Source organism: Peromyscus maniculatus, chromosome 3, assembly GCF_049852395.1.
Source record: "Peromyscus maniculatus bairdii isolate BWxNUB_F1_BW_parent chromosome 3, HU_Pman_BW_mat_3.1, whole genome shotgun sequence".
Taxonomy (NCBI): Eukaryota; Metazoa; Chordata; class Mammalia; order Rodentia; family Cricetidae; genus Peromyscus; species Peromyscus maniculatus.
This window is the reverse complement of record NC_134854.1, coordinates 88,162,158-88,188,058: the sequence shown is the minus strand read 5'-3', so window position 1 is coordinate 88,188,058 and position 25,901 is coordinate 88,162,158. Positions and strand designations below refer to the sequence as shown.

The following is a 25,901-nucleotide window of genomic DNA, read 5'->3' as shown; positions in this document are numbered from 1 at the left end:
CAGAGGCAGTCAGATCTCTGTGAGTTTGAGGCCAGCCTGGTCTACAAAAAGAGTTCTAGGACAGCCAAGGGTACACAGAGAAACCCTATCTCAAAAAACCATCACCAACACCACCTCCACCACCAAACAAATACACACAAAAAAAAAAAAAAAAGAAAAAGAAAAAAGAGAAATTCATACATGAATATAACGTGTTTTGATCAAGTCCACACACCCTCCCCCGCCACACTCCCTTACCTCCAATTCCCCCTTCCCCATCTACTACCCCCTTTCCCTCCCAACATCACAGGGTCTTTTAAAAACTAATCAAGTGCTCTTAGTGTTGCCTGTGCATGGTGTAGGTCCTCCCACCAGAACATTGGCAGCCTATCAGGAGCCTCGTTCCTGAAGGAAACTGACTCTCCCTCCCTCAGGAACCAGCTAGGGGTGGGACTCGGTGAGGCTCTCTCCCATTTAACCTTTCACCTTTTATTATATGAGTGCATAAAGACTTTTCTCCTTTCTGTGCTTGTCTTACTCTAGGTTTCTGCTGTCATGATCCGTGGTCAAAACTTGTGAGAATAGTCTCACACATGTCTGCTGGTGGACACACACCAGCTTTTCCCCATGGGATATGCACAGGAGTGAACTTGCTGAGGTTTAGGGTCGGAAACAGTGGCTTGCTAAACTAATGCCCTCCTTTTCAGTTTTCAACACACTCTGCTACTCTCTGTTCTTCCATCACAGGAGGCTGCTCAACCAGCTCAGGGCCTTTGCACAAACCATCTCCTTCCCTAAAATCCTTTCCCCATTTTCATTTACAAAACTCGCCCTTTACAGACTGTGACCTTTGCACAGAAGCCTCCTTTGACTTCCCACATGGTTTGGCTGTTGCTTTAATTGGAATGGAGTTGATTAAAGTCGGGTAAGAGTCTAATCCCTTATCCAACTCTAACATTAAGGGTTATGTTTGTCGTAGAGTGATTAGATTAGGTCATTCAGGTGGATTCAGGACCCTATAATTGAGTCCTGGTGTCTTTATAAGGGGAAGAGAGACCACATAGACAGAGATATACAGGTACTTCTACCATGTGCCCAGGCCTTTACAAGAACTCACACAATGTTCCTTAGGCCTTGTACCTCCAGGAAGGTGTGCCTGCTTCCAACATTTCACTATGAATGTCTGATTTATATGTCCCCTTTTATTTTTCATCATAGCACCACGATAATTTATTGCTCCTCCCTTTCCAAGTTATGCGTTTATTGGAGTTGGAACAGCGTGTTTTTCATTGAACAGTGTTTATCTCGTGCCTAGTTCAATGTCTGGTATACAGTAAACATTTGTAAGAAGATGAGGTCCTTGGAAGACTGAACAGACAAACAAAATATATTATTATCTCAATTTTACAAATAAGAATTTGAGGTTTAGGAATAGTTGTATAAAAAGATAGTATACAAGATAGTTAACCAAAGAAGCTAGGCTTTGAATTTAGTATATGTTTTTCAGGCTTTGGAAAGCACAGTTCAGACGATATAACTTTCTAACAGTTATGAGGGTGGTCTTGAGAGTTTCTAGGATTGTTTCAATGGTCCTAGTTCCAGAATTTGGTGAAGCTTTCTAAGCAGAAACCAACTTGTCCATCCACAAGTAAGAAGTATCTTTATTCTAGCATAAAAAAAAACCAAACAAACAAACAAACAAACAAACAAAAACAGATACTTATAGGAGGATTTCTATACAGGACCAGGAAATGAAATAGTGAACATGCTTTACTTTTAATTTTGGAAAAAGATTCCACGGACTTAAGATCAATCTTACTTGTCCTTTAAGAAAACTATAACGAAGGGCTGTAGACATGGCTCAGGGGTTAAAAACACCTGCTGCTCTTGAGAGGACCAGAGTTTGAGTTCCAACACCTACAATGGGCAGTTCACAACCACCAGTAACTCCAGCTCCAGGAGATCTGACATCTTCTTTTAGCTTCCATGCACATATACATATAGCAGACACACATAAAAAACATATTAAATAATAAAATAAAAAATTCCAAAAGTGAATTAAAACTCTAATACATTATTGTAGATTTCTTATGCGTAGAAACCGTATCCTTACATCTTGGTCTCCTTGATGTCTACCACAGTAGCTTACAGTGAATCCTCCACACCCAGTTGAAGAGTGAGAGTAGCTCCTATGGAGACTCTCCAACCCTTTGAAAGGCATTTCAGGCAACCCCCACCTAGAGGCCAGCATAGGAACCTGTCCAACCCTCCTGCCTGACTCTCTCTTTCTCTAGCCCCTGCAGAACATGCCTAACATCATTTGGCCCCGGTCAAGCAGAAGGGGACATGCAGATCTAAAAACATGCATCTGTGCATGTGATCTCTGCCCCTATAATAATCTCCCTTTCCATGATGAGCTAACTCTTACTCATTCTATACAATTTCAATTGCGTTTCCTCTCCCCAGGCTGATTTGAATGCCTTGTCCTGTGTTCTAAAATATTCTGCACTTAGTGTTTTATCACATTGGACCATGTTTCTCAACTGCATGTTCCTCTCCCTGATAAAACTCAACTTTTCAGGGACAGAAGCCACCGAGACTTTATTTTGTGGCCTAGGGAGCCAACCCAGAATCTGATACACAGTGCATATTTAACGTGCAAGAAATAAATGTTTTGTTTATTGTACAATGTACTAGGTCAAAAAACTATAAAGAGAACAATGTCCAGGAATAGGTAATGTCTATTCTGCCCTCTACTAAATGCTGACCCTTTTTTGAGTATTTCATAGGAACTATCCATTTGTGGTAGATCTGTGATTATGTTTCCATCACTAAAAAAAGAAACTAAGAAACAGAGAGGTTGAGTGGTGTGTCCAGGGTCACACCAGCCAGGCAGTTATTTTCTATAGTTCTTAACCATGATAATCCACTGCCTAGACCTTGCATGAACCCTGTCCCTAATGAGTTCAAAGTCTCACGAAAGGAGACAGGCAGCTAGGAGATTCATCACCACGCAGGGTTATTCGAGGTGTATGTCCAACATAGAGGGTCAGAACAGGATGGGGGAATGAGGGACGAAAGAGGTGGAAGTACACGCTTCCAGGGACGCCTTCTCTAAGAAGCAGTGCTCTAAACAGGTTTCAAAGAAAGACCATCCAACTGAAGCGAAGGGAAAGACACACTAGGCTGAGACCAAGGTTCAAGTAGCACCGAGGAATGAAACAGCACACTTTGGGTACCGATGCCAAGCCAGCACAAAATGAAGTGTGGGCACCCTTGGGCACACATTACTAACAATTTCGTAACAGTTATACTAGGCTATTAAATCAAACAGGAAGTGCTTCCAATCTTTGTGCAACTGAACAGGTGTCCCCCTCATAAAGCCAGACCTGATAGATGCCATAAATGCTTCAGAATTGCTGGGACAAGAAGTACCGAAGCAGGACTTTACCAGGCAGGAAATGATACTGGCAAGGTCAGGAGAGGCCAGATCATGTAAGGAGGCTGGAGTCTGTCCCACAGCTAGCAAGAAGCCACGGAAGGCTTCTCAGCAGTGATGTAACCTGATTGGACTACTTTGCAGACTCTTCTGGTAGTCCTGCCAGGAGCAGACAAGAGGGTAAGAGAAGAAACCCAGGCTGGCTCAGTGGCAGGGCTGCTTGTATGGGCCAAAGAGGCTCCAGCCTTGAACTTGGCCTTTGTTCCAGGGATATCCAAGAAAGGCAGTGCTGAGAAAAGACTAAGAAGGTGGCTTGCAGAGTTAATACTTAAGGTGCACAACGTGCTCACAAGGCAGGAAGCATGGGTGAGGGCTGGCAGAGGTCACAAAGTTCAAGAAAAAACAACATCATTTTTGCTTTGGTCTCTTAGACCAATTTAAAATGCTGGGGTTTTTTTTCCTAATTATTGAGCACTATCTTATCATTTTTCATCAGGGGAGCTCGTCCTGGAGAAGGCACAAAATGCAAGAAATGAAGCTGTTTTGCAGGTCTCCTTTTCTGTAACTTGCATGAGTGGGTGAAGTCCGAATAGCCTCTGGGAGCCACTGGAGACACACCCCCCAGATAGAGCTGATCCTCACACCCTTCGGTGAGAGGTCTCAGTTGCCAAGCTGTTCTCAGGAAGTTCCCTGCATTCTCTTTGCTGTGCTAACCCTATTTTGTCGGAGCTACAAAATAAGAATAACATGAACACCCCAGAGCTTTGGCAAGATCAACTCACTGGTACAGAGATTAAATGCCCAACTTCCAAGAGGCTGAAAGTGGTTTCCACAGCTAAATTCCTCTTATTTAACCCTCTCCTGGTTCAGCTCATTTGGGGAAATTGCCCATCCTGACTGCCCTTTTACTTCTTTGAAGATAAACTTCAGAAGCTATGATGTCAATTCACACATTGAAAGAGTCAAGGCATCTGCCCAGAATTCATAACTGTGTGTATCAAATAATCTTTCAAAACAAGAAGGACAGCGACTCTCCGGCTTCCTTCCTGCTCCCAGGGACAACCATCACATTTAATGTGCCCGCTCTCCTTCGGTGCTAGTGCCTGGGGTCCCGAGTGTGCTGTGCCGAAGCCCCGTCACTGAGCTACACCCAACCCACACGCATTTACATGCCCCTCAACAGGGCAGTATGTTTCTAGACCAAGGGCTGCCGAGTGCAGCAGAAAGATCACGACCTTTCAACTCAGACGCGGGAGGGTACAGGTATGATGTTGGAGGAGTTATCCAACCTCTCTCACTTTCATTTTACTGGGTGTAAAGTGGAGTGTATAGCTGCATCGAAAGGTTAGCAGAACAAATGAGCTCACAGATGTGTACAGCAGTGGTGCTGAGCTAGACCGCCAGCAAAGCTGGACACCTGGGCAGCTTGTGTATATTCCAGTTAAGGGAAATATTTAATATCTTTGTTATGCTGTCACAAATGTTAATTAGTTGGTTAGCTTCTGAGGCACGAGTGGGTTTCTTCGATTTTGCTAGCAAGACCCTTAAGTGGTCCCCACTTCCGGACCCCATCAAGTTTCTGGGACCGGAAACTGACTCTCCTGGGTCGGATCCAGAGATACAGCACCTTCATCCTATGAACAGCAAGAGGCTCTCCTCTGTCCCTCCTACAAACTGTGTCTGGTTTCTCATCAGTGCCTCAGTGATTCCCTCAGGAGTCTCCTTCCCTCAACCTTGACCAAACCACTGTTTCCAGTTGTTACATAGTATCATTTCCCACAATGGATCCCGAATTTCTTTTTCTCATGTACCTCCAATGCCAACTCCTTTGGAACACTGTCCTGTTCCTCACTATAAACATAGCACCTGATGCACTGCCCTGTATACAGTAGGTACTTAATAGTAGTATGTAAGTATATGAATGAATGTTGGGCCATTATTAAGTGATTTGTATAAACATGTATACTACTCATGGATATAAATGATTTGAGTAGATTATTTATGTCATTCATAAGTATATGAATCTCATCATCCATACATAAAGACTTTTGCAAATTTCAATCAACACATGTGTATAGTATATGTATTGAAGTGCTTCTACCATGGTGGGGATGACCTATGCAGATCCAGCCACACTCTTTCCCTTAATAATCACTGTATATGAAGCAGGGCGGTGGTGGCACATGCCTTTAATCCCAGCACTCAGGAGGCAGAGGCAGGCGGATCTCTGTGAGTTTGAGGCCAGCCTGGTCTCCAAAGCGAAGTTCCAGGAAAGGCACAAAGCTACACAGAGAAACCCTGTCTCGAAAAAACAAAAAACAAAAAACAAAAAACAAAACAAAAAAAAAATCACTGTATATGAAGGTATATACTTACAACTCAGTGGGACTAATGACCATCCCTCATAGATGTCATGTCCCTGAAGACCAGTAAAGAGATCCATGTGGTAGTATATAAAATTTACCTATGGAGGTTAACTATGTCTAAAAGAGAGTTTCTGAGTCTGAGATCTCCAAAGAGATGTGGATAGTGGTAACACAGAAACTATCATACACAAGTTACCAAACCCATCAACGTTGGTATAATCCACCAAAGATACTTAAACTGAGATTTGATTATGGTCAACAAATTTTCCTAAGTCACCAAGCTGGGATTCCCAAAGAAAGACAACTGATCAGCAAAAAGGTCACAAAAAATATTGGGAAAGGCAAGGAAAAATATGCAGGAGCAAGAGAGACAGGTAAGATGGGTCTCGCACACACAAGCCTGAAAAGTTCTTTTTTCTAAGAAATTATTACTCTAAAAACTGGGTCTTTGACCTGACCTACCCTCCTAACATCCATTCCACTTAAACTACAAAGACTCCAGCCAGGTAGGCGAGGTTTTGAGAAGAGAAAAGAAAATCCATCTCAGAGTTACAAGGAGCAGCCATCACCTCAGTAGGGATGAGTTATTAGATACTCAGAAACCATATGAGGCATAGTTGAAAAGCACGGGCAGGAGGAAAAGCAGAACCCCAAGAGCAGAGGTGGAGGGCACCACGTCCAATTCCTTCCGATTCTGAGTTTACCCTGCATTAGCTGTCAAGTCACTTTGGCCCCTCCAGTGCACAATAGAGGTCTGGTCCCCACCACAGTAGATCCTGGAGCCATGGACTTCTTTTGTATTATCTACAATTAAGATAAAACTAACGAACCAAGTTGCTCATGCAATCCAGAGTCACTCTCGATACCAGTCTTTAGTCATCATAATTAGTCATTAGCCAAAGTACGACTCTTGCTGTTTTTTCAGGTTTGCCCATCTCCCTGGTCTTTGGTCTCGCTGAGTGCCTTTCTACCTGTTGTTATTAAGCAGCATCAACCTTCACCACAAGATCCTTCTATGAGGTTAGGGACCATGCCTATCATTCTACCATTATATATCCAGAGTGGAGCAAAGCCATGACACAATAAGAAATAATTGTCCAAGAACAAATAAATGTTTGCTGACTAATGAAAAGCACTCACAGTTATTTACTGAGTCAGTGCCCTGTGGTACACAATGCCAACAAGAACCCAGTGAAACAGATAAGTTAGTCCTGACCGCTAACACAGTCCAGCATCTTCTTTCACTTTTCCATTGCAATAATGTAATGGATTTCATAACATCATATGATTATTTCTCTCTTCTCTGAGGTCTCTTGAGCTGTATGTCTTAATTTTTAAATGTCCTCTTTTCAGCTTTCTCTTTATTGCTCTTATTTCCTAAGCAGTAAGGTAAACTCCTCAAAGGCAGAAAAATGGATTTTTGTGCACACAACACACACACAAACTGTTGAGATACACAGAGATGATTATCTGTGATTCCAAGACTCAGGAAGTTGAGGCACAAAGATTGAGAACTTGAGGCCAGTTTGGGTCCTAAGCTGTGTAGTAAGACCTTGTTTCAAAATCAAGTAACCAACCAAACAACATAGTGTATGTGTACATATGCATGCACATATGTAATATAATGGAAAATGACTTAAGTTAACTGTTCTGATTGAATAAGAACAGAAGTTGCTTATGGGATGCAGCGATTGAGTGGAATGGACAGGAGAAAGTCTTTTGGCAAGATCCAAGAATTACACATCTTACTGGAATACATCGCTGTTAGGGTCAAAGCTTGATTTGTCCTTATATTTTTATTGGGTTACACAAGAATCTTGTGCTTTACTGAAGATAAATTTGTTTGGTCAATGTACTAAGAACATATTGTATTGAAGAAATATTTTTCACCAAAAAATATTTCAATTAAAAATTTTAATTACTTTATTATTTTATATATATGGGTGTCCTGACTGCACTATTTGTGTACAGTGTCTACAGATGCCAGAAGAGGGTGTCAGGGTCCCTGAAACTGGTGTTACACATAGTTGTAGGTGCTGGGGATTGAATCTGAGTCCTCTACAAGAGCAACAAGTGCTCTTAATTGTTGAACCATCTTTCCAGCCTCACTCTAAAATATCTTAAGTTAAATATGTTTGCTGTGGATATCACTCTGTATAAATAAAACACTGATTGGCCAGTAGCCAGGCAGGAAGTGTAGGCGGGACTAGCAAAGAGGAAAGGACAGGAAGGCAGAGAAGAGGGGACACCAGCTGCCATCCAGGAAGCATCATGTAGAGGCAACAGGTAAAGCCACAGAACACGTGGCAACACATAGAGTAACAGAAATGGGCTTAGTATAAGAGTAAGAGCTAGACAACGGTAGGCCTGAGCTAATGGCTGAGCAGTTTAAATAATATAAGCATCTGTATGTTTATTTTATAAGTGGGCTAAGGGACCACCGGGGCTTTTGGACCCAGAGAAAAAACTCTAGCTACATATGTTTATTAAGAATACATTAATAAAGATTGGTAAGAAAAAAACCAACATGACTTGTGATCCTACACTCACAAAGGAGCACTTTCACTTTTTAGATTTTAACATGTGGCCTTCCAAATTATTTTTACACACATATGTACATGGAGTTATACAGAAAGTTGTGTCTTTTAATAATTTTTTAAATAAACTATGTATTAAGAACATACATAAAGTTTCTTTATAATTATCTCTTAAAGGATTAATCTGCTACATAAAACCAGGATTCTAAGTTTGTTTGGAGATGTGTGGAGCCTACGGTACCCAGCATCCTCTGCAGCAGCATGTGTGGAATGTGAAGTCATTCCCTCAAGAACTCCCTTGACTGAGACCTGAATCTGAGCTAACAGATGATCACATAGTAAGTCATTAGGCTGACAGCGGAACATTCTAGTTGATGAGGTACACGAATCATCGCCTCAGAATTCATTCTTCTGTCACTTTCAGATGGCTAAACCATCAGAAGACCCAGTTCATGACACATTACTATTATATTTATTGTTTTGTTTCATTTGTGGAGACCCACATCATTATATGGCTAGGCTGTTGCGAACTAGAACCTGAAAAACATGCCACAGCATGAGCTCATACAAGCAAAGCTCATATTTATATAAGAAATTAAAAATCACTCTAAATTGAAAACAATATTTGAAGTCAATAAAGCCATAGACCACCTTTAGAACTTCTATTTCACAAGATCTATTGGCAGGACTGGGAAAATGGCTCAGTGGGTGGCGTGCTCAAGTGTAACTTCTTGAGTTCAAATCTTCCAAACCTGTGTCAAGCCGGATGTGGTAGCAAGCACCTCTAATCCCTGAGACAGAAGGTCGGCAATCCACAGAAGCTCATGGGCCAGCTAGCCTGGCTTTTGTAGCTGCAAACAAGAGATCCTGTCTCCAACAAGATGGCAGGAGATTGACGTCAGTGTGCTCTCTGTGACCCACATGCATCTGTACTCACACACATGATCCCTAATGCACGCGGCGATTTGAAAAAGAAAATCTGGTGCTGAGTGTGGTTCATCAAGAAGAACAGTTCGTGGGTAAATACTCGGGTGAGTTCATTTGAAAAGTAGAAAAGCAAGGACCAGCAGCAAAGATCTGTGAGAAACAGAAACGTCTTCAGCTTTACACTTCTGGCAAGTGATAAAAGGCATCTCTAACGACAGCAGCCAGATGGAGATCAAATGACAACTGGGAGTTGATAATGGTCCCCAGCCCTCTGGCACCCGCAGAGTAGCGGCAAAGGGGTGGTGGTAGTGTGGGGTGGGGGAGGGGGGTGGGGGTGGCAGAGGCGGGGAGCAGTGTTCCTGGCACTGCAGCCCAGGTCTGGGAGCAACAGTGTTGTCCATGTCATCCATGGCCTGTTCTGAGGTTCTGCCTGCCAGCCGGCTGCTACATTCCTGAATCATTTGAGCTTGCTCCTTTCGTTCCCTGAGCAATGGACTAGATTAGTTACTGGATACTATCAGCTAATTAATGTCCCCTAAGGTGGGGAGCATCCAGATGTTGAGGCTGCAGTTGCTGATTTGAAAGTTCATAAATACAGGAAGTCCTCAGAGGATGAAAGAAAACGTAAGGGCATTCTAAAGTGGGTTTGGGAAATGCATTGTTTGGTATTTAAAGAGACACAGATGAGAAATATTTGCATAACATCAAGGCCAGCTCTTTAGCACAGAGAAATACATCATTCACATTGTCAAAACTCTTCTAAGGAGTGCTTACTTCACCCAAGAAGGACCATGTACATTGGCTGTAGCTGAGGCTGTTAGACAATGTTTTCACCACAGTGGATTGACTGGGAAGCCCAGTATTTTTGTTACCATCAATGATAGTCTAAATGTTAGAGGAAATGAAAATAAACATACTACTTTATTTAGATGAAAGAAATCAGAACAAATATAGTTAGAATATAAAGAATATCATATCATTAACAATGTATGGCTTTTTACTATATGCCATGTACTAGGAGTGCTAAACAAATACATATTATCTCAATTAATTTTGTTTTTAACTTTCATTTGTATGTTTTTTATTCAGAGGAAAAAGAATGCTCTGTATTCCAAGTGCAGGAATTATAAGCATGTACCACCACAGGGTCTAGACATCCTTGATTTTTGAACACTGTGCTAATAAGTATGTTAGTTTAGAGGAAGCTTTATTTATTAATAAAAAATGTAGCAAAGAGTAAAGGGAAATCCTCATGTCCCAGATGACAACAAACCTGAAAAAAGCAGACTGCAGAGCACGGGACAGGATTGCCTTGAAAGTTCCTTATAGCTCAAAGCAAAGAAATCAGAGCTGCGGCTGGATTCAAGGCCACATGTGTATAGCTTCCAGGTCACAGATGGGCTTGTTTTGATAGTTCACATGTAATACATAAATCCAAACTTCTAAAACAGAGGAGAGGGTCCAGTTGCCAGGGATAATTAGAGACACGCCAAATTAACCACACTTAATTCAGATGGTCACTAAACAAGAGCCCCACCTGGCTTAGGTCGTTTCACCATCTGTTGGAGATGTTCTCTGGGGCGCGAGTTCCCACCAGCTCCCAGGTGTGGCCTGTTTATTAGGACACAGTGCCAAACTGTACACCACAGCATTTGGTGACCAGACAATATGTCGATGTTAATACAGTCAGTTGTAAGAGTGCTTCCACTGAATGCTGGAGGTGGAATGGAAATTTTGAAAAGCAGTATCAAAGCTGTGGAAAATGTGTTTTGAATTCTTGGACACATACTCTGGTGATTGAATTTTTAAGACCAAAACACTGCCTGTCTCTGTGTGTGTCTCCCCACCCCACCCCACCCCTCTCTTTTTCTCTGTGGTGATAGGACATATGTTTCAGGGACTACAGAAAATTCTAGAATAACAAAATTAATAAGTACAGAATGTTAGAGCTGAAATGGACTTGGAGAACAACCTTCTTGTTTCCAGTTGGGATCCAAGTGCATCTCAAGGGCTATGGCTGGGCTGAACGTATGGATGTGTGAGTGGGTGCTGAGTGGAAGCCAATGCCTACCCCTCATCCCGTTCCCTTTACACTTCTGCAGCCGCACCTCAGCTTCTGTCTGGGAGAGGATGATGCCCATTATGTTTTTGGGGAAAAGAGAATTGTTTGTTTGTTTTTTTAAGTTTCATAACTAGTCGACAAATGAAGAAACCGAGGAATGAAGCCAATAAACAACCTGCCTTAGACGACATTACCCAATGCACATCCTTGGAAGGCCGTCAAACTAAATTTATCACAGTTGGCTACTTACTCGAAGTAGCTTTACAAATCTTCACTGTGTAGCATCACTTCAAACCTTCCTTCAATACAAACCAGGTATAAGACATAAGCAACCAAGTAAGTCTACAAAGCAGCTCTTTGTGGGCTTGCAGTGAGGCGGCCTACAGTAGAGAGGTCAGCTTGCTCACCTTCTGAGGCTCCAGCTGAGAACATGCCTGGCTCATTTGTGGTTAGTGGCCAGTGGTATCACCAAGACTACTTCTCACTCCTGGGTCTTAAGGACATCCACCAAAACTCATGGTAAAAATCATGTATGTGAACATGGGAGTGTTAAGCACAGTCCATCACTCTGCAGCACGTGGATTATGGTCCGAGAAGCACAGACGTGCTCTTAAAGCAGAGACTGCAGCAGTGTGCTGATCACATCTCACAGCACGGTGTTTCTTGCCTGCTTCAAAGCATTGGAGTTAGTGGGTAAAAACTGAAACTAGCCGGGCGGTGGTGGCGCACGCCTTTAATCCCAGCACTTGGGAGGTAGAGGCAGGCGGATCTTTGTGAGTTCGAGGCCAGCCTGGTCTACCAAGTGAGCTCCAGGAAAGGCGCAAAGCTACACAGAGAAACCCTGTCTCGAAAAACCTAAAAAAAAAAAAAAAAAAAAAAACTGAAACTAGAGTAAAGCCTGCTCTAAGTTTCCTTTGTTCTTCGTTTCTTTTGTTTTCAGTCTCCTGAGTTTTTTTTTTTATTTTTTTCATTTCCTTGTTTACACTTCATCTTTGCTCTTTAAAAATCTCCCGACCAAAAAAAGCTTTTCAGAATTTCGGGGTTTCTCTCAGTGATAGAGCCTAGTAAGACTTTAGTCCTCAGCATAAAAAAAACCACCACCAACTTTCAAGACTGCTGTTCTCATCGTTATAATCTGCTTATGCTCCACTGAAAGAACAAGCCTTGAACTTGGGAATTAATCAGCTTTTTACCTAGTCAGTTTTATTCGAGTTGAGTGTTGGCTAGTAGAGATCACCTATCCTTAGTTTACAAAACACACCAGGGCATGGCTCTTCAAAACAAACAAACAAACAACCTATGCCACAAAACCATGAGGGTGGCCTGGAGGGAGTGTGAAGAATAAATAACGTGCAGATTAGGGTGGACATAGCCAGACCAGAAGCAAAGTTACGTTCCAGCAAGACCGCTTCCATTCTGGTACGTACAAAGAGAGAAGAAGGTTTACAGCCCCGTTTTCTGTTTCTCCACCACGACTCTAAGTCCAAATACACATCCTTTCCAGCACAGCATCTGATTTAACACATGTTTAAGGGTCTGCTGTACATAAGGTACTGGGCTGGTCACTCGGAGACTAGACAGTGAACAAAACAAAATTCTAACCACTGGTCTTATACTTGAGGACCGGGATGCCCAAGAGAGGACAATCAGGTAGCCAAACTTTCTAAGTAAGAGATATGTGTCAGAGGATGAGCAGTGACGTGCTTTAAAAGACAGACCCGCCTTTGCAGGTCAGTGGTATGGAGGGGACAGAGGTGTTAAGACTTGTACACTTTGGCTTCTAGAGGTGAACAGGGCAGAGACCAGTTGTTACATTCATCTGAGTGGGACTTAGCATTAATAGTAAGAAAAGGCTGCATGATTTTTACATTTTGAAGTAGAGCCAGTAGAACTTACTGATGAGTGGAACGGGGCTGAGCGAGAAAGGACCCAGTGGGAGGAATGGTAATGCCACCAACCCACAGGAGGAACAGATTTAGAAGAACAAGAAATGGGCTAACTTTTGTCATTGGAAGCTTGAGATGCTTACTGATAACGATGAGTAAGCTCCAAGGCTCAGTGATTGCATGTACATTTGATAGTCACTGGAGTATAAATATTAAGGCCACGAGACGTCATCAAGAACATGAGGACAGATAGAAAAGAGGTTCAAGGACAGAGCTTTTAAGAAGAAAACTTTGATGTATGAAGAGGGTCATCCATTTTGTTTCAGAGAGGAAACTCCCGTGCCTGTGTAAGGAGCAGGGAGAGAGTCAGCTCCGAGCCTGTGTAAGGAGCAGGGACAGACCTACAATAATTGGCTACCAACTCCAAACACTCACTTTCCTGACCAAGGACTGGCCTGTTGAACAGAGCCCCTCAAAAATTCCTCCTGAGGTGAAAGCAAAGCTGAGGCAAACTCTCTAGTTGAGAGGTAGGTAAGGGCCATGGCATGAGAGGGGCAGCTGGCCCCAACTGCTCACAACACCATGACTCTCTCTCTCTCTCTCTCTCTCTCTCTCTCTCTCTCTCTCTCTCTCTCTCTCTCTCTCTCTCCCTCCCTCCCTCCCTCCCTCCCTTCCTCCCTCCCTCCCTCCCCCCAGTATAGCCCATACTGACTCAGAAGCGGCAATCCTCCTATTTCTGCCTCCTGAGTACGAGATTGCAAGCATATGCCACCAAGTCAAGCTACCATGGTTCTTTATAGCAGATGAGAGTTGCAATGGGGTATTTCCTAAACTCTAAAATGGTAGAACTGGCGACAGTGTATTAGTTTTACGTGGGAGGTAAGAAATTACCACCTTTAGGGGCTTAAAACAACAGCTAGGGCAAGATGGTTCAGTAGTAAAAGCACTTGCCACCAAGCCTGACAATCTGAATTTGACCACTAGGACTCATGTGGTGGAAGGACAGAACTCCTGAAAGTTGTCTTCTGACCTCCACACATGTGTGCCTGTTGTGCACACACACCACACACACACACATCACACATAGGCACACACATCATACACACACATATCATCCATGCACAGAATACACACACAAACATCACACATACAAATAATATACACACACACATCACATACACACAGACACATACACACACACATATCATCCACATACATCATACATACACACAAAGTAAAACAAATAAGTGTAAAAAAAATAAGGATTTTTAAAAAAGATCTATTTTATTTTTAATTATGTATGTGGGGGTAGGGGGGTGAGTATGTGAGTGCAGGTGCCCGAGGAAGCCAGAGGCATCAGACTCCTCTGGGTCTGGAATTACAGGCAGTTGTGAGCCGTCAGATATCAGTGCTGGGACCAAACTTGGGTGCTCTGCACAGCAGTATGTCTCCTGACCACAGCGCCATCTCTTCATTCCTCCACTCCACATTACTATGTTAGAAAACAACATCTACTTATTATTACAGAGCTTCTGATCATCAGAAGTCTGGGCACAGCTGCTCCATGGGAAAGAAGTGGGGGAGCTGGGCCAGGGGTGGGGGAGGGTGACGTATTCCTGGCTCTGTAAGCCTGGCTAGCAACTCAGGTCTGGGAGTTCATAGGCTCAGGTAGGCAGGGAACTTACTACTGATGTTTAAATGGACAAAGCAGGGATCTGCCTTTTAAATATCTTTGCTTATCACCCATAGCCAAGAGTGGCTCCAAGCTTCCATGAGGGAAGCCTCTCCCCACATAAAGGACAGTGATGAGTACAGACACTCATGGCTATCCAAGATGCAGAGAATAAGCAATGGTTATGGGTCCAGCCCGAAGCAAGACAGGTACACCACCTCCTCTAAGTCCCAGGAGTATTGCAGAAGAGGGGGTGGGAAGTAAGTAAGAGCCAGGAGATAGGGTAAAGGCTATGAAACACCATTCTTTAGATTCAGTACAACTATTGCAATTACAACAACTACAGTTACCTGCCTTGGACCCATATAAGATCAGCTCTAGCAACAGTAAGTCAAAGAACAGGGAATGGGGGGGGGGCTCCCTGGTCCCCACCTTTGTCTCTGAACGACTAGCTATTGGTGGACTCTGGGAAATGGGGACCCACTGTTTTCAGTCGTGTACCCACTGCTGAGACCACTAACCTTCAAAGTCAAGGTCACAGCCTTGGTTAATCTCCTCAGTGGGTTACAAAACAAAGTAAATAGCCATGAATGCAAGACAGGAATTTGTGGGAAGGGTGTTTGTAGTTTTTTTGTTTTGTTTTGTTTTTTGTTTTTTAACTCTTTGCTCTTCAGGAGCCTGCCACCCAGCTCCCAAATAAATACACAGAGACTTATTCTTACTTACAAATGCCTGGCCTTAGCTTGGCTTGTTTCTAGCCAGCTTTTCTTAACTTAAATTATCTCATCTACCTTTTGACTCTGGGCTTTTACCTTTCTCTATTCTATATTCCTTTCTTTCCTTCTTACTTTGTGGCTGGTTATGCAGCTGGGTGGCTAGCCCCTGGTGTCCTCCTTTTCTTCTCCTTTTCTCACCCCTCTTTCTTCTCTCTTCTCTCTCCTTCTATTTTTTCTCTCTGCCTGGAAGCCTCAACTATTTCTCTCTCCTGTCTAGCTATTGACCGTTCAGCTCTTTATTAGACCAATCAGGTGTTTTAGGCAGGCAAAATAAAACAGCTTTGCAGAGTTAAACAAATGCAACATAAAAGAATGCAACACATCTTTGCATCATTAAACAAATATTCCACAGTATAAACAAATGTCACACATCTTAAAATAATATTCCACAATAGGTGTTGATGCGGTGGTTAGGAAGTGGGGGATGAGAGTGTCCAATATGTATTTCGTGTGTGTGTGTGTGTGTGTGTGTGTGTGTGTGTGAAACTGTCTAAAACAAATTTAATTAATAGATTAATAATAACAGTATGTAGTAGTACTACTAGTAGTCTAGCCACACAGATCACTGGCTCTCCCTTTCTGAGTCACAGCATGCTTAAATCAGTGTTGATCAGGCTACATTCCAATCTAGAAGCTTGATGGGGAAGGATCTGTTTCTAAGCTTCACAAGCTGTTAGAACAATTAATTTCCTTGTTACTGTAGTTTGCTTCTGTCAAGTCAGCCACGGAAAAGGATATTCAGTCTCCCTTTAGGGAAGGGTCAGAGAGACAGCTTCATTGGTAAAGTCCTTCTGGTGCAAGCATGAGAACCTGAGTTTGGCCTTCTAGGACCCACATAAGTACATAAGTAAATGAGTACAGTGGTGTATGCATAATAATCTCAGCACAGGGGAGGAAGGAAGAACCAGTCAGGTTCCTGTGACTTGCCATTCTCCCCTACCTAGTCAGCTCTGGGCCAAGGAGACAATTAAAAAAAAAAAAAAAGGGCATCTGGCTCCCAGGGTTGTTCCCTGAACACAACATAGGCAGGCACACACATGTACAAACACATGAACATGCACCCACACACCTTACCTGTCTGCCAGGGCTGTTCAGGAGAATTTCCTTTTCTTTCATCCAGAGTCAACTGATTAGGGACCTTAATTACACCTACAAAGTCCTTTTCTCTTGGCAATGGAATGTAAAACCCTATTGTCATATTTTATCAGTTAAAGCAAGTCACAGGTTTTGCTCACACTCGAGGGACGGTTGAAATCGTCATGGTCATCTTGGACTTTTCCCCATCACTGTGATGGTCCAAGAAACTAAACCTTCAAGTTACATTCTATTTTAGACACACTTCTCATTGCTGTAAAGAAAACAAAATACCCGACATAAACAAGGATGGGAAGACTTGTTATAGCTCAGAGTTTCAAAGGCTTTGTTGACCATGGCCAGTTATGAGGCCATCATAGCATGGGAACTTGAGGCAGAGGCTGCTACCTCCTGGTAGAAAGCAGGCAAGAGAGAGGAAGACACCGGGAACTAGGTCTGTTCTTCGGAAGCATGTCCCTAGTTACCTGCTTCTTCAGCTAGGTCCCAGCTCCTAACGTTTCTGCCACCTTCTAAAGTAGCACCACAACTTCAGACCATGCCTTCGATGCCTGAGCTTTGGGGTGTGTGTGTGGGGGGGTGTCACTTTTCATATCTAAGCTACAACAAATTCAAATGGAAATACTGATCCTAAGAAAAGATACATTCTTGGGTGACAGTCAATCTTGTCCAAATAATCTTCTTTAAGAAAAATGGTACTAAACCCACAGGCTTGCTTTGAAAAAAGCAACCTTATCAATCCCAGGCAGATAAACAAGAGCAACAAAAAGTTGAAGCCTTATGACTTTATAACTTATAATTTTCAGTTTTAGGCAGTGGGCAGTGACCTGCCTCACACTGAAATCACAAGCACTTTTCTTTCAGTAGCATTGGTTACTTTTTGAAAGAAGGAAAAATTATATAATTCCATACTATGGAACCAGTAATAGGAATGCATGTATGATAAGAATGAGGATGGTGTCACAATAAATTTTAATATGCAAAACAGCAAAATAATTTAATAATTCTCTAGTATATATTTTCTCATAACTTCCAGATACAACCATTTAGAATTTTTATAAGTATAATTAAAATGTCATTCTAGTCCTCTCTAGTTCAATACCTGGGACTACCTGGAGTAGTCTAAAAATAACATTAAGAGGGTGTGATGGTGCATACCTATAATTCCAGCACTCAGGAGGCTGAGCTAGGAGGATTGAAAGCTTGAGGCCCTGTCACAAACAAACAAAATAGTAACTGTGTTGGCTAGTTTTATGTTAACTTGACACAAGATAGTGTCATATGAGAGGGGGGAACCTTAATTGAAAAAATGCTCCCATGAGATTGAGCTGTAGGCAAGGCATTTTTAAAATTAGTGATTTACTTGGGAGGGCGCAGCCCATTGTAAGTGGTGCCACCCCTGGGCTGGTCCTGGGTTCTATAAGAAAACAGGCTGAGTAAGTCATGGGGAGCAAGCCAGTAAGCAGCACTCCTCCATGGCCTCTGCATCAGCTCCTGCCTCAAGGCTCCTGCCTGGTTTGAGTTTCTGCCTTGGTTTCCCTCAATGGCCTGTGATTCAGGATGTGTAAACCAAGTAAGCCCTTTCCTTCCCAAGTTGCTTTCAGTCGTGGTGTTTTACCACAGCAAAAGAAACCCTAACCAATTCAATAACTTCACATATTGGAGTCATTATAACATCTATCCCTATAATCCAGGTCACTACTATACAACTGCAGTCTAGCAGGGAAGCTGAATGCAGTTCCTATTTCCAACCATAACAATCACAGAAGACAATCACTGATGAAACATTCTAGGTAGACTCAGCAATGAGGCAGTATGACACAAGCTTGTCTGAGTCAGAGAGTATGACATGATTATTTTTGAATACCAGAAGACTCCTTCAAGACTTGGATAAAATGCCTTGCTTATAAGGCTAAACAACAGCTTGTGAGAGATTAATACCATATTTTACTATTTTATACACATTTGCAACTTAACTGTCTTTATTGGGGCACTGTTGTGCTCCGTTTTACCTGAACTGATGAAAACAGTCCACAGTTCTACTGTGCCACAACTTCCACTCGTATGAGAAAGTTATAGGACTTTCAGCATAGCTGGCTGATGACAGTGAATACGATTTTGTCTCAAAATCCAGTTAAAGCATGGGTGTGATGCCTATTCTTGGTTGTCAACTTGACTACATCTGGTGGAATCATCTAAACTTCAAAAATGGAAGGCATACCAGTGAGGGATTTTTTTTTCTCTTAATTTGAAGTAAGACGATCCACTTCTAATTCACATCCTGAGGCAGGAAGACACATGCCTTTAATCTGGATCTTGAAGTGCAAGACACACACCTTTAATGTAGGTCTGGAGGCAGGAAGACACACCTTGAATCTGGGCCACACCCTGTGCTGGAAGTCTATATAAGGACATGGAAGAAGGAAGCTTTTGTTCTCTGCCTGCTTGCTCGAGCCTTCTTAGCAAGTCCATTCCTTCACTGGCATTAGAACCTACTTCTTTGGGACTCTAGCATCTACTGAAGACCAGCTGAGACATCCAGCCTTGTGGACTGAGCAACTTCTGTATTCTTGGGCTTTCTGTTCATAACATTGTTGGACTAGACGGACCATAACCTGCTTGTAAGTCATTCTAATAAATCCCCTTTATATATAAAGGGTCCAGGAATACAGAAATATAAATTATAAGCTTAAGAGATGAAAACTGACAGTCATCAGCTCTACAGGTTAACTGCTAACAATGGTTCTCTGCTTTACAGCCAGCTCCTCTGTCAACAGCTAGGGGTTAACTTTTAGCCCCCTTATAGCCAACAACTGCCCGGACCAAAGTTAACTTTTAATAGTTGTTTCTATGTGACTCCTAGCATGCATGCCAAGCCTGATGCTTCTATGTGACTCCCAGCATGCATCCCATGCCTGATGCTTCTATGTGACTCCCAACATGCATCCCATGCCTGATGCTTCTATGTGACTCCCAGCATGCATCCCATGCCTGATGCTTCTATGTGACTCCCAGCATGCATCCCATGCCTGATGCTTCTAAGTGACTCCTAGCATGCACCCTGTGTCTGATACTACAAAAGCGGACCAGTACCCACCTCCATTGCCACAGCCTCAGAATTCAAACACTGACTGTGGTCTCAGATAGTTGATAAACTTTTGTGCTGTGGATATCATTCTATATAAATAAAACACTGATGGCCAGTGACCAGGCAAGAAATAGGTTGCCAGGCAGGAAGTAGGTGGAACAAGGAGAGAGGAGAATTCTGGGAAGCGGAAGGCTGAGGGGAGGGACACTGCAGCCACCGCCAGGACAAGCAGCATGTAAAGACGCCAGTAAGCCACCGGCCACGTGGCAAGGTATAGATTTATAGAAATGGGTTAATTTAAGATAAAAGAACAGTTAGCAAGAAGCCTGCCATGGCCATACAGTTTATAAGTGATATAAGCGTCTGAGTGCTTATTTTATAAGTGGATTGTGGGACTGCAGGGCTTGGGGAACCTGGAGAGAAGCCCTCCAGCAACACTTTTATACTCCGTGGTGTTTCATTTTTTTTTTTTTTTCTGGAATAAAGTTTGCTTCTGGCTTAATAGACTTTGGTGGTCTGTCCTCCATTATTGTGAGACCCTGGACCCAACATATATATGTGTATACACACACATTCATTCATTTTAGAAGTTGTACTACTTCTAGAACCCCGACTAATACAATGTGTGTAACAATTAGATCATTAGGTCTTTGTAGGTCAAAGACCAGGAATTGTTCAGAGTTTGTATTTTTGAAGTAATGTTAAAGGTGGATTATCTGAGAATTCATGCAAGAACTGAGGGATTGTGAGGTGCTGGTTAATTTTACAATTCTTTTCAACTCATGACACCCACTCTACTATTGAATGTAGGACTTGTGCTGGGTGTTGAAGACACCATGCTGATGAAGTCATAGTCTCTGCTGTCACATGGTCCTCTAATTTCTCTGTCAGCTTACGATCACAATTCCTTCCAGAGAACTTCTAAGAAATCTCTAATGGGTAGAAGCCTGGAGTTCTAGGAAACACAGTTCACCTATCTCCAAAGGATGACTCAGGTCATTTTGTGTAATTTTAGTTTCACAAACCTGAAAAATGCTTGAGTGCTCTCCTGTGTTAGATACTTGTTGCTGGAACAAAATCATAGTCCCAGGGGACAGTGCATCGAAGGCTTGACAGCAAGAGCTGGCAGTGGCTCTTCACCTGGCATCCCCAGTCAGGCGTGAGCCAAGAATGCCCATGCTCAGCCAGCTTTCCTCTTTACATGCAGTGGGGAAGGGTGTCCCTTGAAGAGTGGGTTTTCCCACTTCAACTAACCTAATCTACAGAATCCACCACAGACATGCCCAGAGGCTTACATTAGTGATTATTCTCGATCCCCATTAAGGTGTCAATCACTGTTAACCATCACAATAGAAGCTTAAACTTCAATGTTGAAATTTTGTCCCTGTTGCTGTTTTGCAAGGGCCAGGGATCAAATTTCGGGCCTGGGACTGGAGCATGCTAGGCAACTGCTCGACCACTGAGCTGGACTCCCAGGCCCAACATTGAGAAACTCTTTAACAAGCACATCCCATGTACAGTTAAGGCACAGCTATGAGGTACACAAACACCCTAGGGTGAGCCATACATTGACACTCATTCCTTTACTCAACATTGTCTCTCGGTGATGAAGCCCTTAGGGATTGAATGGAAAACTCTTATCTCCAATAAGTGAACTAGAAAACCAACCTACCACTTTTCCATTATGTTAAGATCAAGAAAACTGGAAAATATCTTGTCCACAAGAATAAAAACTTAAGGATACTAAACTCACATGTGCCGCTGTAAAATTGACTTCTGTGACTGTAAGCTGCCCAGTGACCTCGATATAAACATTGTTATGAATGCAAGCACATGGGAGGCAATTCCGCCACTTTTGGTTACCTTGGTAGGGTCAGGCAATGCTTTTGTATTTATCCAATAAGCTCATAAAACAAAGGGACTTTTGAACTACTCAGTAAAAGTCTGCATTAAACATTGTTTTTTAATGTGTGACTCCTGCTTGCAGTTATGAAGGTTTGCCTCCCACCTACAAGTTGCCATTATCGCAAAGGTGAAATTTTAGCACATGGCTAAAATGTTCTACGGTTACAGCTTTATGATTCAGCATCAATAACTCAGGGTGAGATCATAGGCAGTGGAAGGCAGTGTCATACTCTTCTGCCTGTGAGGGGAAGCTCAGGCAATGGCAATGGCACAAGCACTTTGAATTTAGACTGTGGTTCCCGCGAGTACTGTAATTTGTCTCTCAGCTCTTACCTGATCAGAAGGTGCTTTCGGGAAAGATTTTAATGGTGAATTTGGCTCGCTAGGCATGTGATCACCAGCACCCCCCACCTTACATGGAGTGGGCAGAAATTTTTCCAGCTTTTTGTGGAAAAGATTCCAGCTTGGTACTATGCCATCACCACACACCAATGTGCTCGTTTTTCTCTTTGGAGCTTCAAATTCTTGCAACCAACCAAAAATAAATCAAGCCAGCCATCAGGGCACCAAAAGAATACTACTATGAATAAGCTGCACTACCTGACACTTACATGTAAACAACACGTCCGAAGCACGCTTTCCCTGGTACATTTGGACACTTTGCAAATGTAATCTGCTTACTAATAACGGCTGGACCGGGGTGCATTAGCCCTGGAAACAAGTTTTAAAAGCAGCCCCTTAACACAAACGACACGAAACGACCATCCAAAGATGTCCACAACAAAGAAAAACAACTGGTAGGCTGTTTTCAGTTCGAGCTGAGGACACTTGAACCACTGCAAAGCCCTCGGCACCAGATGGCTCCACCAACTCCTTAGAGCTGGCTCGGGACCCCACCAACCCGGTTTCTGCACCACTCTCATGGGGGGGGGGGGGGGCGCTTAGCCTCCCGCGTAGCTCCGCCCCCTTCCGCTCGGCTGCCTTGGTGGAGCTAGGGTGGGAGGGTCAAAGTCTGCTCATTTGCATGCGCCAATGGCTGCGCTGCATGCAAATGAGGCCGGCCGTGGTTGGCTGAGGGCTGGCCCCCATAACTCGGGAATCGGGCCCTTTGTCCTCCAGTGGCCCGGAGGCAGCTAAGCCGTCGTCACTAACCGAGACTTCGGCGACCGGCGGGCGGGTGGGAGCGAGCGCTGAGCGGGCGCCGCGCACTGTGTGTCGGGGGGGGCAGGAGCAGCCCGCGCGCCGCGTGAAGGGACTCGCACTTGCAATATGACTTTGGAGGAATTCTCGGCTGCAGAGCAGAAGACCGAAAGGTAAGTGTGATGATGTGCCTGCGATCTCGGGTGGCCGCTGCCCCTCCCGCCACCCCGGGGAACCCCGGCTGACCCGCTCTCGCCCGGCCCGTCCGCAGGATGGACACGGTGGGAGATGCCCTGGAGGAAGTGCTCAGCAAGGCGCGGAGTCAGCGCACCATCACCGTCGGCGTGTACGAGGCCGCCAAACTGCTCAATGTGTAAGTGGCCCCGGCCGCCCCCGCCTCCCGCCTGCCCTCCTGCCTGCCTGCCTGTCTCTACCCCGTGCTCCCCGGGAGCGTGTGCACTCACCGCTGCCCGTGCTGTCCGCAGTGACCCCGACAACGTGGTGCTGTGCCTGCTGGCTGCGGACGAGGACGACGACAGGGACGTGGCTCTGCAGATCCATTTCACCCTCATCCAGGCGTTCTGCTGCGAGAACGACATCAACATCCTGCGGGTCAGCAACCCCGGCCGGCTAGCTGAGCTGCTGCTGCTGGAGACCGACGCGGGCCCGGCGGAGAGCGGGGGCGCCGCGCAGCCCCCTGACCTGCACTGCGTGCTGGTGACGGTAAGGGACCCGGGGTTGCAGCCCGGAATCTGCTGGGGTGGACCTCGGCCGCGCTGGACGCTGATCTCGCGGGGGTTCTGATGGTACCGAGCGTGTCTAAGCTCGTGGGTGGCCTCCAGCGGCAGAAGGTATCCCTGTGAGTCAGCAGGCTGCCCAGCCACCCCTGCCTACCTCTGCACTACCTCGCGTGACTAATTCTCTGAGCAGGACAGATTAGATAAAGCCAAATAAATTCCCGGCTCACCCTTCATTAAGAAGTCAGCTTCATTCTTCATTTGCTGTCAAAGCTAAAGATAGAAATAGTGTAGGAGACAGAGCCTTATTAATTCCCTGGAGATACTCTGAAGTGTAGAGAGTGGAATTCTTTTCTCTGCACATTTGGGTTTGTTTTAGATGGGCCCTCTCCACCCACCCACCCCTTTTAAAAGTCTCTGATGGATGGATAGTATTTTCAGAGAGAAATGTGCCGTCTTGGTCTTGTTTTTTGTTTTTGCCCCTCCTCTGTTTTGACTGGTGTAGGGAAGTGGCAGCCTGATTACTTTTGCTGCCAGTGAAAAAGTGCCATGCATCGTCAGGGAAGATAAGAACTGGCGTTAGCTGCCTGCCCTGCAGCTCGCACATCCGTTGTGCGCACAGAATGTTTTTCAGAACTATTTTGCTTATGACCCCACTAGGGTACACGCTTGGTAGGGCGGACTTATGAATGATAACCTCATGCACGATGGTACAGATAATTGCAAAGCTCTTGTGTGGCTCCGTGTGCATTACAGGTGTTTAGACTTTGCCAGATGCTGTTTAACAGAATGTTCAGGTTGTGGCCCTTTAAAAAAGTAGTACCATTGGTAGCATATGCTGATCATTTTAAGGGGAAGTAATTTTTCTAAATTTGTTCTCAGAACCCACATTCATCACAATGGAAGGATCCTGCCTTAAGTCAACTTATTTGCTTTTGCCGGGAAAGTCGCTACATGGATCAGTGGGTTCCAGTGATTAATCTCCCCGAACGGTGATGGCATCTGAATGGAAATAACTGAACCAAATTGCACTGAAGTTTTGAAATACCTTTGTAGTTACTCAGGCAGTTACTCCCTACGCTGATGCAAGGATTACAGAAACTGTTGTCGAGGGGCTGAGTGAGTTCAACTACATGGGGGCTAGGAGGTGACTCTGCCCATGGAGAGAGGTGAAAATAAAGAAGGAAGCTGTGTGGAAACAGAAATCTAAGTCAAAAGAGACAAAAACTACAAAGAACTGTGCAAGAAACAAAACTATTAATTTTGGATGGCCGAGTTACATTGAAATAAGCCAAATATCGCTTTGTTGGAACCTTAAATGTGTAGCAATAGTTTGGGTTTTTTGTTTTGTTTTTCCGGTCTTTATGCCCTCAAGTAAAAGCAAAGTGAAAAGGATTAATTGTATTTTAAAGCCACAGGTTAATGTATTTTGATGAGATGTTAAATTCTCAGAAGTTTTATTATAAATCGTACTAAGTTATTTTATGACATGAAAGGTTATTTATGATGAAGTTTTTGAAGCACAATATCTAAAATAAACTGGTATGGAATAATTGCATCATTTCTCAATGTGTGGTTTGTGTTTTACAACACTGACTCTATTAACAGACATTGTATTGAAGCCTTGCTTTACACCAGGCAGAAAAAAAAAATGGCTTGGGTAAGGGGAAAAGGAATGTTTAGAGCTTCCCCTTGTGAAGTCTGAATAACTACAATTAGCTATTTTAATACTATAAAAAAAAAATGATGCTGAATGTGGAAGCAGAGAGGAGGGCAACCACGGCTGCTTGAAAGATGTGTGAAGCTTTTGTGAAGGAGAAATCATTTTATTAGGGTCCTAAGTGAGCTTCATTTCTCTAGCCAGAGGGAGGAAAGGGATATTGCTAACAGCTGCGGCAGTTTGTGCAAAGGTGTGGAGGCCTGAAAGATCACAGCCTGCATAGAGGCTGACTCGGCAAAGTGCCTCTGGTGCCCAAAGATAAGGGAGAGAGGCTTGGAAAGAGTAGGTGGGGGTAGGTTCAGACTCTTGGCAGGCATTCTTGCAGCATCCTTATGTATTTGGGCTTCCCTCTGTAAATTGGCCACAGTCTGCAGAGGCCTTCAGTCTGCACTATGGCCAGTGCTGTAGGAGGATACCATGGGGCTGTAAGGGATAGTTAATTGTGTGAATGGCTAGCTGTACTAGTAGGGACTAGTGTAAGGCAATGCATTTGTGTAGAACATGACAAAAGACAAGTTTGGTGACGCCCTGAGGTTCTTCCTAGGGCATGGTGCCTTCAGCTGTTTTTCCACTAG

General features: G+C 43.8%; 1 protein-coding gene and 1 long non-coding RNA gene across 2 annotated transcripts in view; one reads left to right on the top strand and one right to left on the bottom strand.

Moving 5' to 3' along the window:
* The window catches only part of LOC121828008 (uncharacterized), an 85,006-nt gene extending 61,986 nt beyond the window's left edge, over window positions 1–23,020 (bottom strand). The window contains exon 1 of the long non-coding RNA XR_013049890.1: window positions 22,882–23,020. This is a non-coding gene — a long non-coding RNA (uncharacterized LOC121828008). The remainder of the gene's footprint in view (window positions 1–22,881) is intronic.
* Window positions 22,901–25,164, top strand: Gadd45a (growth arrest and DNA damage inducible alpha). Its single transcript, XM_006988844.3, has 4 exons — window positions 22,901–23,042; window positions 23,141–23,242; window positions 23,355–23,592; window positions 24,489–25,164. Exons 1-4 carry the CDS (start codon window positions 22,999–23,001, stop codon window positions 24,600–24,602), a joined length of 498 nt encoding a protein of 165 aa, XP_006988906.1. The 5' UTR covers window positions 22,901–22,998; the 3' UTR covers window positions 24,603–25,164.
* The last annotated feature ends 737 nt before the right edge of the window (window positions 25,165–25,901 follow it).